Genomic DNA, 16,415 nt, shown 5'->3' with positions numbered 1-16,415 from the left:
GTTCCAGGCAGCAGCGTTACGGTTGCCATGGTTACAGGGTGACGCTCTCTCTGCCACTGTGTGTTTCCTGGGTGAGAGAGGCCTTGTTGTTGTTGTTGTGCTAAGCTAACAGGCAGAATGCTACAGGCTCTAAAGAATGCAGCATCATGTTCAGTGTAGTCCGTGCTGCAGGGAGAATGGACTGCCATACCCGTGATGTGTCTGTGAGCGAGGAGGGAGAAAAATGAAAAGTACGAGCTGTCACGGAGCAGAAACGGGAGCTGGAAGCATGTAAATATAATAATAACCACTGCAGCCAAAAAGAGTGCCTGACGAGCCCAGCTGTAAGTAAGCTGTTAAGACTCGACTGTACACCGTGTTCGTGTTTTCCTCCGAAACAATAAGTTTTGTTGCAGCAGCCTTTCAACGCCTCTCTCTGTGTCTCGCTAGCAAACTTGACCCACACAACAAAGTAAAGCTAGTTTTCGGCTACGAGCCCGACATGAACCCGACGTATTAGCCAGAGGTCCCTTTACTATGGTTCAGTGCCGCGGACCTTCAGTAATAGTAATAAATCACATTCATGTAGTTGTAAACTGCTTGATAATATATTAAGTTGTGGTGGACCACTAGAGGGCTCCACTCACACCCAGTGTTGAGGAAGTGTGTTGCTGTGTTTTGTGGCGCGATGTGTTCAGTTGATTTTGGAGAGGAATAAAGAAGGAGTGAGAACTGAGAGCTCTGTGTCGTCCATGCTTACCTCCACCACAAAGTAATCCAAAGTATTCAGAATACGTTACAAAATACATTTTGGGGCATGTATTCTGTAATCTGTAGTGGAATACATTTTAAAAGTAACCTTCCCAACACTGGTTATAGAAACATTCTTCCATGTACAGAGACCAGCTACCAGGCTGTAAACATGTTTGTTTCTGTTGTAAAGTTTGGAAGTCTATGGGGACTGACTCACTTCTGCCTCTGCTGGACATTAGGGGAACTGCAGCTTTTAGTACAGGCATGTTTGCGTCTTTGGAAATGCTTGATGTAAAAGAGTGTTGAACTAGAAAATGACTGAGAATAATAAAACTCTGAATGGTATTAATAACAACATTATTTTTTCCTTCTGTAGTTTCCTTTGTACTGGTTCAGTTTTCCCGCCGTCATGAAGGGCTGGATAGACAGAGTGCTGTCACAGGGCTTCGCTTTCTCCCTGGAAAAGATGTACGATAACGGGATATTCAAGGTACGTTCCAGCAGAGAACACCAAATCATTAGAAGGATGCAACAAATAACACAACCAACTCCATTATTATCAGTCTGGATTTATCGATTTAACCTACATTTAAGTGGGACAGTCAGGTGATGCGCTCATGTTTCAGAGATGAAAAGCAAAAGACAAGAAAGGAATTTCTGTACATATGTTTGAAAATTATTGGAAAACTTGATGTTGATAAAATAAAGAGCTTTTCTTTGTGGACGTGTTTTGGTCTGGTTATCCAACTGTATGTTATATTTCCTCTAAGGATAAAAAAGCCATGTTGTCGTTCACGACCGCAGCAGCTCCGACGATGTTTCAGCCTGACGGCATCAACGGGGACATCAACGTCACCCTGTGGCCTCTGCAGGTGAGACACCCGAGAAATAAACTCAAAACAAAGACCAAGAATTCACAACTTACTACAAGCATAGTAAATTATATAATTAATCGGCATGCACAACTATGCAGTAAGATCCAGTAAGATGAGAAGTCAAAACATTAAGGCAACATCGTGAACCAGAACACACAAAACAGAAAGTTCTTAGGAGGAAAATCAAAGACTCAGTGATGCTGCAACAAATCAAACAAAAGAATTCAAAACTTCAAACAGCAGAAGAGTAACAAAAACTCAGAGGATCCACTGTAATCCTAATCTCACATACAGAAACCTGTTGGAGGCAGATTAATGGGAATCGATCATAGCTGTGATGTTCCTGTTGGAGACAGATGTTGTTTTCATTCCTGAGTTATTAAATGTCACAATTTTATCAAATCCACTGGAGCCTCTCAGTCACACATGGATGTGGTACAGCATCAGGGAGACGGGCCTGGCCCTCAAAGCTCATTTTTTTCAATGTGTATGGTTATCGTAGTGAAGGCCCATATTTTATCCCAGAGGATTATCTTATTCTGATCCTAACAAGCTGCAGCACAAACAAAGGCACAAATGTGATTCAGTGTCTCGGCTGATAAAACTGTGATAAACCACTGAAGCTCCTCCAGTGTTTCAAAGCTGACTTTGTCCTCATCCGTTGGCCCATTTACCGCCGTTATCAGCTGATACAAACAGACATGCACCCTCCTCCTCTGACAGGCAGGCTCGTGGAGCTGAACAGAAATAATTTGTTGACTGCTGAGGGGCCAGGGTACGATAAAGGAACGCCTCTAATTCATGCAAAGCTACAGTAGGAAAGTCCAAGGAAAAAAATATGAAGCTTTAACTGAGCATCAGGAGTCTTTGAAAAGCAGCAACACTGCTGATGTGGGTGTGATTACATAAAAAGGAGATAAGAGCCAGTCACCGAGCTGCTGGTACAGTGGGGCAAAAAAGTATTTAGTCAGCCACCGATTGTGCAAGTTCCCCCACTTAAAATGATGACAGAGGTCAGTAATTTGCACCAGAGGTACACTTCAACTGTGAGAGACAGAATGTGAAAAAAAATCCATGAATCCACATGGTAGGATTTGTAAAGAATTTATTGGTAAATCAGGGTGGAAAATAAGTATTTGGTCACCTCAAACAAGGAAAATCTCTGGCTCTCACAGACCTGTAAGGTCTTCTGTAAGAAGCTTTTCTGTCCCCCACTCGTTACCTGTATGAATGGCACCTGTTTGAACTCATCATCTGTATAAAAGACACCTGTCCACAGCCTCAAACAGTCAGACTCCAAACTCCGCCATGGCCAAGACCAAAGAGCTTTCGAAGGACACCAGGAAAAGTATTGTAGACCTGCACCAGACTGGGAAGAGTGAATCTACAATAGGCAAGCAGCTTGGTGTGAAAAAATCAACTGTGGGAGCAATCATCAGAAAATGGAAGACATACAAGACCACTGATAATCTCCCTCGATCTGGGGCTCCACGCAAGATCTCATCCCGTGGGGTCAAAATGATGATGAGAACGGTGAGCAAAGATCCCAGAACCACACGGGGGGACCTGGTGAATGACCTGCAGAGAGCTGGGACCAAAGTAACAAAGGTCACCATCAGTAACACACTACAACGGCAGGGAATCAAATCCCGCAGTGCCAGACGTGTTCCGCTGCTGAAGCCAGTGCATGTCCAGGCCCGTCTGAAGTTTGCCAGAGAGCACATGGATGATACAGCAGAGGATTGGGAGAATGTCATGTGGTCAGATGAAACCAAAGTAGAACTTTTTGGTATAAACTCAACTCGTCGTGTTTGGAGGAAGAAGAATACTGAGTTGCATCCCAAGAACACCATACCTACTGTGAAGCATGGGGGTGGAAGCATCATGCTATGGGGCTGTTTTTCTGCCAAGGGGACAGCCCGACTGATCCGTGTTAAGGACAGAATGAATGGGGCCATGTATCGTGAGATTTTGAGCCAAAACCTCCTTCCATCAGTGAGAACTTTGAAGATGAAACGAGGCTGGGTCTTCCAACATGACAATGATCCAAAACACACCGCCCGGGCAACAAAGGAGTGGCTCCGTAAGAAGCATTTGAAAGTCCTGGAGTGGCCTAGCCAGTCTCCAGACCTCAACCCCATAGAAAATCTGTGGCGGGAGTTGAAAGTCCGTGTTGCTCGGCGACAGCCCCAAAACATCACTGCTCTCGAGAAGATCTGCATGGAGGAATGGGCCAAAATACCAGCTACTGTGTGTGCAAACCTGGTAAAGATCTATAGTAAACGTTTGACCTCTGTTATTGCCAACAAAGGTTATGTTACAAAGTATTGAGTTGTATTTTTGTTATTGACCAAGTACTTATTTTCCACCCTGATTTACGAATAAATTCTTTACAAATCCTACCATGTGGATTCATGGATTTTTTTTTTTTTTTCACATTCTGTCTCTCACAGTTGAAGTGTACCTCTGGTGCAAATTACTGACCTCTGTCATCATTTTAGGTGGGGGAACTTGCACAATCGGTGGCTGACTAAATACTTTTTTGCCCCACTGTACCACCAGCAGTTCAAAGTTCTTTTGGGACTTTTGTTTCTCTCTTTTTATCAAATAACAGAAGCTGAAGGTAAACATATAAACAAAACTGACTCAAAGCAGGAACCCAGAAAACAGAAAATCCATGAAGTGAATGAGAACAAACATCAGATGATAAGTCTGGGAAGCCAACAGCTGACGGTTAATGATTGGAGTGAAAACAGCTAGGTAACAAGAAACAGGTGAAAATAATCAAGGAAATAAAGAGCTACCAAAATAAAACAGGAAATGACTGAGCACAGAGACAAAACCCTAACACAATTAAAGTTGATAAAGAAGGGCATAAGACGGAAAGCTACACAAATAACACATAACAAACCCAAAGATGAATGCTTGTGGAATCATCTTCCTCCCTTCTGTCTGCTCTTGTTTCTTCCAGAATGGGATTCTGCACTTCTGTGGATTTCAGGTTCTGGCTCCTCAGATTTTCTGGAGTCCGGCTCACAGTCCCCCAGCTGCACGAGCCGCGATGCTCGAGGGGTGGCGGACTCGACTCAAAGGACTACTTGCAGAAAATCCTTTGACCTTTGCCCGCTGTGAGCTCTTTGACCTCAGCTTTCAGGGAGGATTCTTACTTCGGCCGGAAGTGAAGGAGGAACTAGCGACGCAGCCTCTCGGCATCTCCACAGGACACCACCTGGGGAAGCCGCTGCCGCCCGATAACCAGACCAGAGCGGCCACAGCGGAAGACGAACGAGGCAACGGGAAGAAGGCGTGTGGCTCCATTCGTACAGTGTAATTCACGCGTGGTTTTAGACACGTTTACTGAAGTTTGAATAAAACTTTGTATTAAAGCACTTACTTTGGTGCTGGAGCATTTCTCTTTTTAGAATATCTGAACAAAGAAAAGCTTTTACTCTAAAACAAATTCTGTCGTCATAAACATGAAGCAATACATTTGATGAAAGTGTAACTGAAATGTATGAAATAAAAGTTTTATGTATTCCAAAAAAACATCAAAGAAATTATGCTTGATGTAAAGTGAATGTATCCTAATCAAATAAAGTTTATTTCACCAGATTTCATTAAACGTAACATTTTAAGTTGCACCCACCTGCTTTTATACAACTGAATTACTTAATGCCAGCTTTTTAAATATATTGTTTTAGTGAGTCAGCTTTTGGAAAGGTTTTTAAAAATCCCAGAAGTATTCATGCCTTTGGTTTTTATTTATTTTGTAAAACAGGAATGTCAAACATAAAGTCCGTGGGCTGAATGGGTATAGAAAAGACGCCATACCCAGGGCATAAGTTATTGAGCTTTTATTTGTATTTTCAGTTTTTTACAAATTATTTTACTGACAAAGACCTTGCCACACAGCCAGTAACAGATAGAAAAACAGAACAATTTTTTTAAAATAAATTTAAATTATTATTTTCTTCTTTAAATATAAACTTTTAGTTAGTCCAAAATTCAGGACAGTCTTGGCAAAAAGCTACCAGAGCTTTTTCTGTATGTCCATGATGTAAAATGAGTTGGACCCCCCTGTTATGTAAGGTTCAGGACAGATTAGTTCTATGTTACTCGAATAAAATGAGAAGAGAGGAAAAAAAGCAATGACACGTTTCTGATTGCAACACCTCCAGAAGCAGAATTACCAAGGCCATGGGTTTGTAGTTGGAGGCTTTGCTCTGGATCTCTCCTTTCAAAGCAAAACAGGAAGATAGATATTTATTCATTTTATCTTAATATCAATTAATTATTGTAGAAGTCTTAGCCCTGCCACGACATCATAAAACATTCTTAATACTCAGCATTTGTTAACGAAAGTAATGGTTGCATTTAGGGGATTCAAACTGCGCATGTCTGTGGGGACAATGCTGTAATGCTGGTTGTGTTTACGTTGTAGCGAGGAGAAATACGTATGACTGCGCATCACTACGGGGGGAACAGTGCATAAACTACCATGTGAAATGTTAATATCGGCTTATGCATACAGTGAAATGGAAACATTTAATCTTACTTAGGTCTTATGTGGTTATTAGCCTAGTTATGATGCATTTCGCCATTGCTTGTTCGTTATTATTACGTTTACAGAGAGAAAGAGTCGATGTTTCCGTCTTTCTCTCCCCCCTTTACATGGCGGAATGGTAGGGGCCTTGGTGACGTCACGGGCTGGGCGGGGCTCAGCAGGCTGATCGTGAAGAAGAGGATTGTTGCTGTTGTTGTTGTTGTTGTTGTGTAGCTGGAGCGCTGGGAGGTGCCGAGCCGTGTGTTCGTTTGTGGTTAAAACTGAGAGGACAGCGAGCGGGAAGATTGCTGAGCCCCAAATTTAACCGTGAGTCGCGTTTACAGCCCGCTGCACCCGACGAGAGGAGCCCGGAAACGGCAAACATGAAATGGATGTTCAAAGAAGACCACTCTTTGGGTGAGAATGGAGGCGACGTTCTGATTAGTGAGGAAAAATAGTTATGAGTTGTTATTATTATGTTATAAAAGTCTAGCTGTTTATTCTTCCGTATGGGAGTTAATGTGGGCTTTAAAGTTTCTAAGGTGTCGCTGGTAAACGGGCCCTGCGGGGAGCCGGGCCTGTTCTCCAGGCTTTTGTCCATAGAGGAGCCAGCGATCCATTAACGGGGACATACAGGTGTAAATGTTGATGTCCGCTCCTGTTATCGTTAACTTTTAAACCCGTAGTGTTAAAGCCGTGTACTGGGCTCGTGGAAGCGGACAAACCATCGTGTCTTTGTTGTTAACACGACGACCCAGTTTCAGGCTAATCGTGTATACTGGCTCAGCAAGTAGCTAGTCGGGCCTCGCCTCTGCTCGCAGTTCATCAGCAGCTGGATGACCAAACAGCTCTACACTGCGGGCCAGCCGCATGCAACACAGCTGGAAACATCTGTTTAGACATGTAAATGTGCTGAGGGATCATTTAAAGTGTGCTCAGTTACAGCTGAAGTACAGTAAAGTAAATCAAGGTAATCAGGAAAACTCACTTAGTGAAGTACAGGAGGAGTGCAGGAGCACCTTCCCTGTGATTGTGTTACTGTAAAATAGTTTTATATCCATTAATTTCTCATAAAAATATTGTATTATTCTATAATTACGCAATTGTAATAAATATTGTGTAAGCTGACTTCCACCAGTGGTTGAAACTTACCATGAAATATTATTTGTAGGATTTAAAATAGCACAAATGTTGTCTCCGTTAAGAAAGACAAGCACATGTTGGTGAAGGCCCTCCCCCCCCCTCCCCCCCTGTTGATTTAGGTAAAAAAAATCAGTGGTAACTTTTTTGTGTCATTTATTAAATGTTGTTATAATAAAAGCTTAAGAAAGTATTTATGGTTCTTTCTTTCAAGCTAGCACTATTCAGGGTTTGTAGTCACATGACCATTAACCTGTCCACCATTTTGCCATTGTGATGCTGTAGGGTGGCGTGAACAAGGCCCCACAGAGTCACACGGTCCTAGATCAGTGAGGGGACTGGTTGGAGGTTTACGGTACACGGTGCTACCTGTATGGACCTTCCTGCGATGGCTTAGGTCGCTACACGTCGCCCCAGTCGCTGTTTGGAAGGAAGATGCGGACATTTCTGCAAATGCTCGCTAATTTCTAGCTGTAAAAATGCAAAACACAAAAGTCGAAACCTTTACAGGGAAGGTGAATTTCTGGGTTGTGTTGCACTTTGTGTTTCACTACAGTTCAGGAAGTAGTTAGCGAGGGTTTGCAGATAATTCAGTATCTTCCATGCAAACTAGAAGCAACTGCAGCAATTAGCATGTCTATGGCAGCCAACTGTGAAACCTGAACAGGAGCTCAGGGCAACCCCAGTGCTTCCTGTGAAAGATAAGATGTGGTTCCTGCGGCCTCATGCCGAGCGCTGTTTCAGCCGGCTGACTACAAACCGCGATAAGGATTTTTGTCCATTTGTGCTCATTCATCTTAAATTCATGTGACATAGTGAAAACGAATGATCTGAAGGAAAAGGAGCTGGTGAACTGTTAGAAACGAGAGTGATTGTTTTACTTTAGTGCAAATATTTGCCAGAATAAATACTTGCAGGAATGCATGCGGCGTGATATCATAGAGGCAACATGGTGATGTTTTATTAAAGATTCAGTGCCTGCACGTTCTTCTTTTGAGTGAGCGGATCGAAGGTGTTCGGGCGGCCAGAGGTGGTGTTAACTGACAACAACTCCACCGTCAGATATCGATCTCTGTACATAATCAGCAGCAGGAGGTGCTGAGAGCTGTCTGAGGAAGGTTTTTTCTAAACAAACCTCTCTGAAGAACTCCTCACATAACCACCAGGGACCTAAAGACTTAAACTGAAGAAGTCAGCTGCTTTTTGAAAAGTAGCTTTTATTGATCATTTAAGAAGGCTGATAATATTTGGTACATGTAAACAAACTGCTGAAGCTAGCCTCCACACCACAGGGGGCGCTGCAGGGAGCCAAACGCTTGCCTTTGCATTTAGAAAGTTACTGAAAACCTTTTTTCACTGATTGAAGTGGACTTAAATCTGCATTTGTTAAACCCTGTCATATATCCACTGCTCCTGGTGGATGTTCATATGAAACAAGGCTCTGTATGAGATAAAGAAGGCTTATTTTGAACTGTGAATCATGCAAAGCTGTTGGGCAATATAAATATGTTGAATTAAGTTGAACATTCGATTGCAATGAATAGCAGCTCTTTGTAATGTCTGTTTTTTGTTATTTGTTGCTTATAATTTGCATCTGTTTGATCGTTATTGTAGTTTTCTGTCTTTTTAATCATGTTTGTTTCTGTGGTTTAATCAAGTGAGAACTCAGAGTCAGTTTCTTGTTTCATTATTGTTAAAATAATAATAATAATTTTCTTTATAGTTTCATTTTGGTTAACTTTCATTAGCCTTTTTTTTTTAAATTTCACTTGGAAACAGCGCGGGGTGCCGAGAAACACCCGTCAGACTAACCCGCGTGTGTCTTTGTCTCCTGCAGAACATCGATGCATAGAGTCAGCCAAAATCCGCAACAAGTACCCTGACCGCGTCCCGGTGAGTGAGCGCGACGACGCGTGGGCGGCTGCTTCTGCAAGTCGGCCAGTTCGCTGATGATGAAATGTGTGTGTCGTTGCGTTCAGGTGATCGTGGAGAAAGTGTCGGGATCACAGATAGTGGACATCGACAAGAGGAAGTACCTGGTCCCCTCTGACATCACAGTGGCCCAGTTCATGTGGATCATCAGGAAACGCATCCAGCTGCCCTCGGAGAAGGCCATCTTCCTGTTTGTGGATAAGACGGTGCCTCAGTCCAGGTGAGCTCAGCCTTTCAGAGGACCTCGTTGTCTGATTTTTATATTATAAAGTAAAATAATGAGATCTGAAATGACCTCGCTCTGTAACTTCAGGTCGTGTGAGGGTTGAATGTTTGATTGTAAGCGAATACTGGTGGCTGCCACCATTAACCGTTTCAGTTTCAAAGGTCTTTAGATAAAAGACATCATATCTATGATATCTTTAATTTTCCATGAATCTGCTCGGCTTTTGGAGGACGAATGATAAAAGAAGGCCTGACAGGAAGATATTTACTCTACTGCAAAACACAACAGATGAAAACTGTAAATCTTCCCGTCATTCATTTAATACTGTATTCATTCAGTTTTGTCTCTCAGCATTCAGAATGCTGCACGTCTCAGTATTTCAGTGTTAGTGGGTCAGTTTCCACTAGGGCTGGGTTTTGATTATCGATATATAGATTAAAATCGATTCTAGCTTGGATAACGTGATATCGATTCATTGAAATCCTGAATTGATTTTTTAATATTAATTTATTTTGCCCGAAACGCCAGAATCTCAGGTTAAACCTCACAAAATTTCAACAACCACCAAACAGCTGAAACAGTAAATGAGAGCAGGAACACGGATTCTGCACAGAGACATAAACACAAAGCTCGGACCCGCCGACGCATCAGAATCATCAGGATCAGTGAGATGTCGCCTTTCTCACCCGCCGGCGCGGACACGGTCGGGGCTGAAAGCCGACAGCTCGCTGATTCTGATGTTTCGGCGGCTCCGCGCTTTGTGTTTATGTCTTTGTGCAGATGATTCTAAAGCTGTTAGTTTGATCTCTCTCCAAACAATATTGACTGAACCAGCAGCAAAAGAAGATCCAAACTACGCTTCACATAAACATCGTCATGAACTCACTCTGACTTTCGCTGTTTTGCTTCCACCAGGATAAAATCACACTTCATGCACAGCTCTCTCTCTCTCTCTCTCACAGTTTCCCGTCTAAAAATCTGTTTTCTTCATTATTCGCTTGCTTGCTATCACAAGTCTACTGTTGTTTACAGGCTGTCGGCCGCTCTTTATGTGCTAGTGTGCGTCACTTGGGCGATCGTGGCTCAAGAGTTGGGAGTTCGCCTTGTAATCAAAAGGTTGCTGGTTCGAGCCCCGGCTCGGACAGTCTCGGTCGTTGTGTCCTTGGGCGAGACACTTCACCCGTTGCCTACTGGTGGTGGTCAGAGGGCCCGGTGGCGCCAGTGTCCGGCAGCCTCGCCTCTGTCAGTGTGGCTGTGGCTACAATGTAGCTGCCATCACCTGTGTGTGAATGTGTGGATGACTGGATGTGTAAAACGCTTTGAGGTCCTTAGGGACGAGTAAAGCGCTATACAAATACAGGCCATTTACTCCTCCAAATGTTCACAGATTTCTGTTGTTATTTATGAAAAAATGCTAACCGGGCGGATTTGTCGGTGTCTTTTCTGCGGTGGATTGTTTTCTTATTTGGTGTTCAGTGACGACGTTGCGTCTCCCTCCATGTTTCAGCATCACGATGGGGCAGCTCTACGAGAAGGAGAAGGATGAGGACGGCTTTTTATACGTGGCCTACAGCGGGGAGAACACCTTTGGCTTTTAGAGGAAAATAAAAGCTGCCTCTCCTGACACCCACCCACATCCAATCACAGCCCTCACTTGGCCCCTGGGAGACAGCGAGGGAAATTCAGAGACTGGAACAGACACGGATGCGCATCAGGAGACTCCGGCGTGCTTGTCCCGGCTCATGTCTCACCTCCTCTTTACAGATCCAGTGTGTCACATTTCAGTTACTCTTTGTTTGATGTTGTGATTTGAGTGTTTTAGTAGGAACCTTGATTTACTATTATTATTGATTGTTTCCACCTTTTAAAAGTGACGAGTGAATGATTTTTGCTTTCAGTTGTGCTTTCTTCTTTGAAGATGATATTTAAAAAAATGAATTATTTGACGGTAAGGTAGCTGGATGACCTAACCAATAAAAAGCCAAAAATAAATCCCGGGCACCTTCCTCATTTCTTCAAACTGTGTGTTATTTGATGCAAATGGGGTCATGTGACTCTTCAGCACAAAAGATCCCCATGAGTGTCGCCTCCAGTCGAGGTGTTAACAGATGACACAACAGCGACAAAAAACAAAGAAAAACTACAACATTGTTACAAATGTTGCTGCAGAGAATCATCTGCACAGAGTGGTGTCATTTCACATAGCTTTTGTTTCCCTGAATGAATGAAATGATCAATTAAAAGTGTATTTTGTATTTACTCAGGTTATCTTTAACTAATATTAAGATTTGTTTGATGGTCTGGAGCGTGCACGTGGAACAAATATCCAGAAAACCTCTCACAGCACTGAGGATGATCCTGACGTCGCTCAAAATAATCTCTTTTCAAACGTGTTGTTTGAGGCGTGATGATTCACTGAACTTTGACCCTTTGCTCCTTGGTTTTAGTGAAATCTGATTGTATACGCTTTAGGAGGAAGTCTCGTTTCTTTTTGTTTGGTGTCATTTATGACTTGTGTTGTGATTTTAACCTTTGATACTTTCAGTCACTTTATTGCAAAACATTCATTCATTTAGTAGTTTTCACTTCCTGTTTAGAGTTTCTAATCGTGACATTTTACGCTGCACAAAGTGCAACGAGCTCTTCGGTGGGATGAAGTTGCCGCAGTGATTTCTGGGTAAAACCGACCAGGGACACATGAAAGTTCGTGGAAGCGCGTCTGCGTGCTGAGTTCTCATACTTGGTATTAGCAGCTCGAATCAGGAACCAGACACTCGATATCTGAGTGAGGTTGTGAGAATGTGGTTACTGACTTCTACGAAAGCAAAGTTTGAAAATGAACTCAGCGACTCCTCTTCACTCACTACATTTATTATTTATTATTTTACCTTTTCACAGAGATTTTAACTCTTTAATGTCACTTTAAGGCAGCGGTTCCCAAACTTGTTTTTGCTCCTTTGTTTTACAAGAAAAATGTTCGCGCACAAACACATCCTCCAACCACACGCGCCCATTTTTTGCTCCATTGCGGTTTATTTCACAGCTCAAACATTTAGTAAACAATTAAGCAAATACAAGTAATCTGCAATAAATCACAGGCAGTAATAAAATAAACTTCTAACTCTTTCACGCTGCGTCCACACCTACACGGGTATTTGTGAACACGCAGCTGTTTCGTCCGCGTCACCGAGAACGGAGGTTTTTTTAACTCCTTTTTGCGTTTATGTGTGGACGAGGAATACAGAGTTCTTCATGCAACGTCAAAGGTATGCGCCTTTTTCACGTCACGCTGTGGCCACGTTATTGTTTACATGAGATGAATCGCAGATGGAGACAAAATACTGTTAATCTGACTGTCTGCAGGTTTACATGCAGTTACTGTCGCTCCATTTAGAAAGGCAGAGGCGTCACGGTGGGATTATTTTACGTGTAGTTGTTTTTTCCTGTGTAATAATATTCAACATTGCATCAATACATTTTTCAAAAAATGCCTCTCTGTGCAAAATGGGTTTAAAAACATAAACAGCTGTGGGATCCTGTTTGTCCGTGATTTACACAGCCCAGCGCTGCACCCGACACAGGGGAAACCAAGCCTGCAGGGAGACCTACCTCTGTACCTGTGCAGGTGAAGCCAAAGGGAAGATTTGCGTCACCATATTTTCTCGTCTTTGGCTTAGAATGGAGCTGGTTTGGAAACATATTCAGCGATGCTTCATCTCCTGCTTTGCGTGTCTGTGGGCGCCTGTGCTCGCAGTGTCCAAGCGTTTAGTTTTTTTCCTTTTCATACCGCGCCCCCCCCTGCCATGGCTCTGCGCCCCCCTGCCATGGCTCTGCGCCCCTCCTAGGGGGCGGCCCCCCCTTTGGGAAGGTCTGATTTAAGACATTTTGTAATCGTTTCCAAAAAATGTGAAATACACACAAAATCTACAACAGAAAGATATAAAACACTTTTATTTAACTACCTAAAACTAATTCATGATCAATCTGTGTAAAACTGTGTTTCTGTGTGTATTCTTCTGGTTTCACTTCCTCCTGTAATGTCTGCGTTTGTCATAACATAACATTATTATAACATGGGTGCATGTCTTCATGACTCACAGCTGCTCTAAATAAAGCAGTCGCGGTAACACCAACAAGCTCAGACAAGGACTCAGTGGGCTTTAAAGCGTACAAAAATAAAGCTTTTATTGTGAAAGGTGGAGCAATGACGAACAGACATTTGAAACTTTCAGTCACAGTACTTGGTTTCTCTCATAAAAAACATCCAAAAAGAAAAACTTTAAAGGTTTTAAACTAGAAACATTTCTGTGTGATCATCATTAATGATCAAAGTTCTGCAACAGTTCAAAACACATGAGAGCAACAAATAGCTTCTTTGATCATTTCTGGGATTCCAGACTCAGATGGTTGTGGGCTTCAGAGTGGTGGACGAGACGTTTGTCTTCATTTCTTTAGTGGTTTCAGGTTCCAGAGTGGTGGGCGCTGATCTTTTCTTGAATTCTTCCAGATGCATCTGCGCATGTTTCCATTCAGGATCAAGGCAGAACTTCTTCTTCCGAGTAGTGACGCTGTAAGAAACACACGACACGTAGTGTCAATGCACACGTCACAACATCGCAAACAGGGCCACTGATGGAAAGAAGCTGAAAAATAAGTCACACAGCAGCCAGTTTCATTTTTCTCAGTACTTAGTTTTACCAGTCGATGATGAACACACAGAAGACGATCAAATTTACTGAGTTTCAGACTGGTGGAGCCCAAACATGGAGCCAAAAGAGAGTGCACGCTGGTTTTTCATAATAAGAGCCTCCCAGTTCTAACTGCACTTGTGTAAGCCTACTTCACAATAACATACTACAACTGTCTCAATCAGAAGACTAGAGGCAAAATAAAAATCTCAAAGTCAAAATGTTCTAAAATCCTCTTTAATTGCAACTCCTCCAAATTCGATGCCTCCTAAATGAACTAAAACATCAAAGATATTAATGCAGGTTAGCCGCACTCTACAGTTCTGCATCTGCACAGAGACCTGCAACACCTGTAACCTGACTTTCATGTACTCACATGATTGCATCACGACTGCAGCCGCTGGTCTTCATCGCATGCTTCACCTTTGTCAGTGGTATGTGGATTTTATTAGTGACGGCCTCGCAGCATTCGACACCGTTTATCACCATTTCCATAGCGACTGGCACTGTGGACACACACACAGAGTTAATACGAGTGCAGCTCAGACTCACGGCGCTCAGATGTCAGAGGTCAGCGGTACTCACTGGCAGAGCTGTGCTTCAGGAAGCAGATGAGCGTCAGGACTGTGAGAGCCAGCAGAGTCTTCATGGTTCCCGACACAGACAGATGTTCTTCTGTTGGAATGTGCAGGGCTGATGTGCTCTGAGCTGCTCGCTGCTCCCTTTATATCCGACGTCCACGTTCATGGCTCAGTGTGTTCTAAGAAGTCACGGTTCCCCTTTGGTTCCACTTCTTCTCCTTTCTGACAGGATTCAGAGAAACCCCTTACAGAGGATTTCTTTTTTTAAATGATGTTAAAACCACCAAAGAAAAATGCAACGAAATCTCATTTTACTTTTAACTAAAATCTGTCTTTGAATATCACATTTGATCTATTTCTCTCTTTTTTTATTTCTCTGATTTGTTGTCAATAAATCAGAGAAATAAACTCGGCAGAGCTTTATGTGAAAATTACAAACTGATCGGTCTGTATTGGCAGAACTCATCCGATTTGAAAACAACAACAATGACACGACCCTGTTTGAGTAAGTACTCTGGTGACAGTAGGAAGGAAAAACTCCCTTTTAAAAGGAAGAAATACCGGCAGAACCAGGCTCAGAGAGGGACGGGGCCACAAGCGGCTGGGATTTCTCATTTTAAATAAATAAAAATAAAGTCCTTCCACGGCTTCATTAGAAACATTAAAAACAGTCACTTGGTTTCCTCTGGGACCCTCTGACCGCAGAGCCTCGACACTGCTGGTAGATGCAGAGGAATGAGTAGAAAAGATCATAGCAGCTATGTTTAATATGTTTGATATGAATTTAACTTTATAAAGCACATATGGTACAAGTTGTAGTGCAGTAGTAATGGTAGTATTACTGTTGTAATGAACAGTAATACTGGTAGTATTAGCAGGACAAAGTCACAGTGCTCCAGTCAGCACGACCTCTGACCTGTGAGGTCGGAGCACAGATTACAGATCTCTGTTATTCTCTTTCATTTTCAGCGTGTTGAGTCTGAAACACAAACACCTGTCCAGGTACTCGCAGGCCGGACTGCAGCGCTGTGGGGTGACGTTGTGAGTTGTGTGGCGGTTTTCACTTCCTCGTCCACTTCCACCAGAAAAAAGTTTCTGTGAATCTGTTTTCACACTTTGAGAAAACCCGCACATTTATTGTGACTGTGTGCAATTTTGTGTTTCTACTTCCTCGTTGTGGTGAGCTCGTTTAGGAGGCAAAAGGAGAGAAGTGGAAGAAAAACAAGCGTATTTCCTCTTGTTGACTTTCATCATGAGCTTAAATGTGTTCATTTAACTTCAGAGGGAATTTTATTTGTCTTATTCATTATTTTATATGTGTTTGGCTTTTCAAAATAATGTGCTTCATGTTTTATTTGATCTCATTTTATTTTGGTATTTTTATTGTGTCATACATTAATTGATTTACTTAAATAAACCTCTGTTTGCTGTGACACATCAACTTATTTAAAACTAGAAAACGTACTTTGTCCTCAGTGGTGTTTGACACCAGTCTGATAGTCTTTGTGTTTCTGGTGGCTTTTTGGGTCACGACTCTATATATTTAAAAATGCACATGCTAATATTGCACCTGTGTTCAAATGTGCTTTTTAATAAATCAGGGACAGTACATTATGTGAAATGTTTGGAATATACCTGCTGAAATATGATATACAGTCTCTCCATAGTGAGGGAAACAAACACATGACCTGCAGGCCA

At 42.5% G+C, this 16,415-nt stretch overlaps 3 protein-coding genes across 3 annotated transcripts in view; 2 read left to right on the top strand and 1 right to left on the bottom strand.

Moving 5' to 3' along the window:
• LOC146718087 (NAD(P)H dehydrogenase [quinone] 1-like) overlaps window positions 1-5,219 on the top strand; it is a 31,775-nt gene extending 26,556 nt beyond the window's left edge. The window contains exons 5-7 of the mRNA XM_085470201.1: window positions 1,109-1,222; window positions 1,503-1,604; window positions 4,579-5,219. Coding sequence (XP_085326327.1) covers window positions 1,109-1,222; window positions 1,503-1,604; window positions 4,579-4,938 — 576 coding nt within the window. The 3' untranslated portion in view covers window positions 4,939-5,219. The remainder of the gene's footprint in view (window positions 1-1,108; window positions 1,223-1,502; window positions 1,605-4,578) is intronic.
• Window positions 5,220-6,319: 1,100 nt separating this feature from the next.
• Window positions 6,320-11,458, top strand: LOC146718086 (gamma-aminobutyric acid receptor-associated protein-like 2). The gene is made up of 4 exons (XM_085469837.1): window positions 6,320-6,567; window positions 9,128-9,183; window positions 9,270-9,442; window positions 10,956-11,458. The coding sequence occupies exons 1-4, from the start codon at window positions 6,534-6,536 to the stop codon at window positions 11,044-11,046; spliced, it is 354 nt and encodes a 117-aa protein (XP_085325963.1). The 5' UTR covers window positions 6,320-6,533; the 3' UTR covers window positions 11,047-11,458.
• A 2,158-nt stretch (window positions 11,459-13,616) lies between these two features.
• LOC146718085 (uncharacterized) lies at window positions 13,617-15,381 on the bottom strand. Its single transcript, XM_085452286.1, has 3 exons — window positions 14,722-15,381; window positions 14,513-14,642; window positions 13,617-14,016 (listed from the first exon to the last, which is right to left on the bottom strand). Exons 1-3 carry the CDS (start codon window positions 14,783-14,785, stop codon window positions 13,848-13,850), a joined length of 363 nt encoding a protein of 120 aa, XP_085308412.1. The 5' UTR covers window positions 14,786-15,381; the 3' UTR covers window positions 13,617-13,847.
• Between the last annotated feature and the right edge of the window lie 1,034 nt (window positions 15,382-16,415).

The sequence above is a fragment of the Copadichromis virginalis genome, linkage group LG1 (genome assembly GCF_057382275.1).
Source record: "Copadichromis virginalis isolate Kocher_CV1m ecotype Utaka linkage group LG1, C_Virginalis_male_GT1.1, whole genome shotgun sequence".
Taxonomy (NCBI): Eukaryota; Metazoa; Chordata; class Actinopteri; order Cichliformes; family Cichlidae; genus Copadichromis; species Copadichromis virginalis.
The sequence above is the reverse complement of the archived record's forward strand: the minus strand, read 5'-3'. Positions and strand labels throughout refer to the sequence as shown.

Bases quoted from the DNA above. Each gene is read 5' to 3' on its own strand.
- LOC146718086 (XM_085469837.1), top strand. From the start codon at position 6,534: ATGAAATGGATGTTCAAAGAAGACCACTCTTTGG. The intron at 6,568-9,127 runs GTGAGAATGGAG...TGTCTCCTGCAG, and splicing joins CAAAGAAGACCACTCTTTGG to AACATCGATGCATAGAGTCA. The intron at 9,443-10,955 runs GTGAGCTCAGCC...TCCATGTTTCAG, and splicing joins AAGACGGTGCCTCAGTCCAG to CATCACGATGGGGCAGCTCT.
- LOC146718085 (XM_085452286.1), bottom strand. From the start codon at position 14,785: ATGAAGACTCTGCTGGCTCTCACAGTCCTGACGCTCATCTGCTTCCTG. The intron at 14,643-14,721 runs GTGAGTACCGCT...GTGTGTCCACAG, and splicing joins CCTGAAGCACAGCTCTGCCA to TGCCAGTCGCTATGGAAATG. The intron at 14,017-14,512 runs GTGAGTACATGA...TGTTTCTTACAG, and splicing joins TGCAGTCGTGATGCAATCAT to CGTCACTACTCGGAAGAAGA.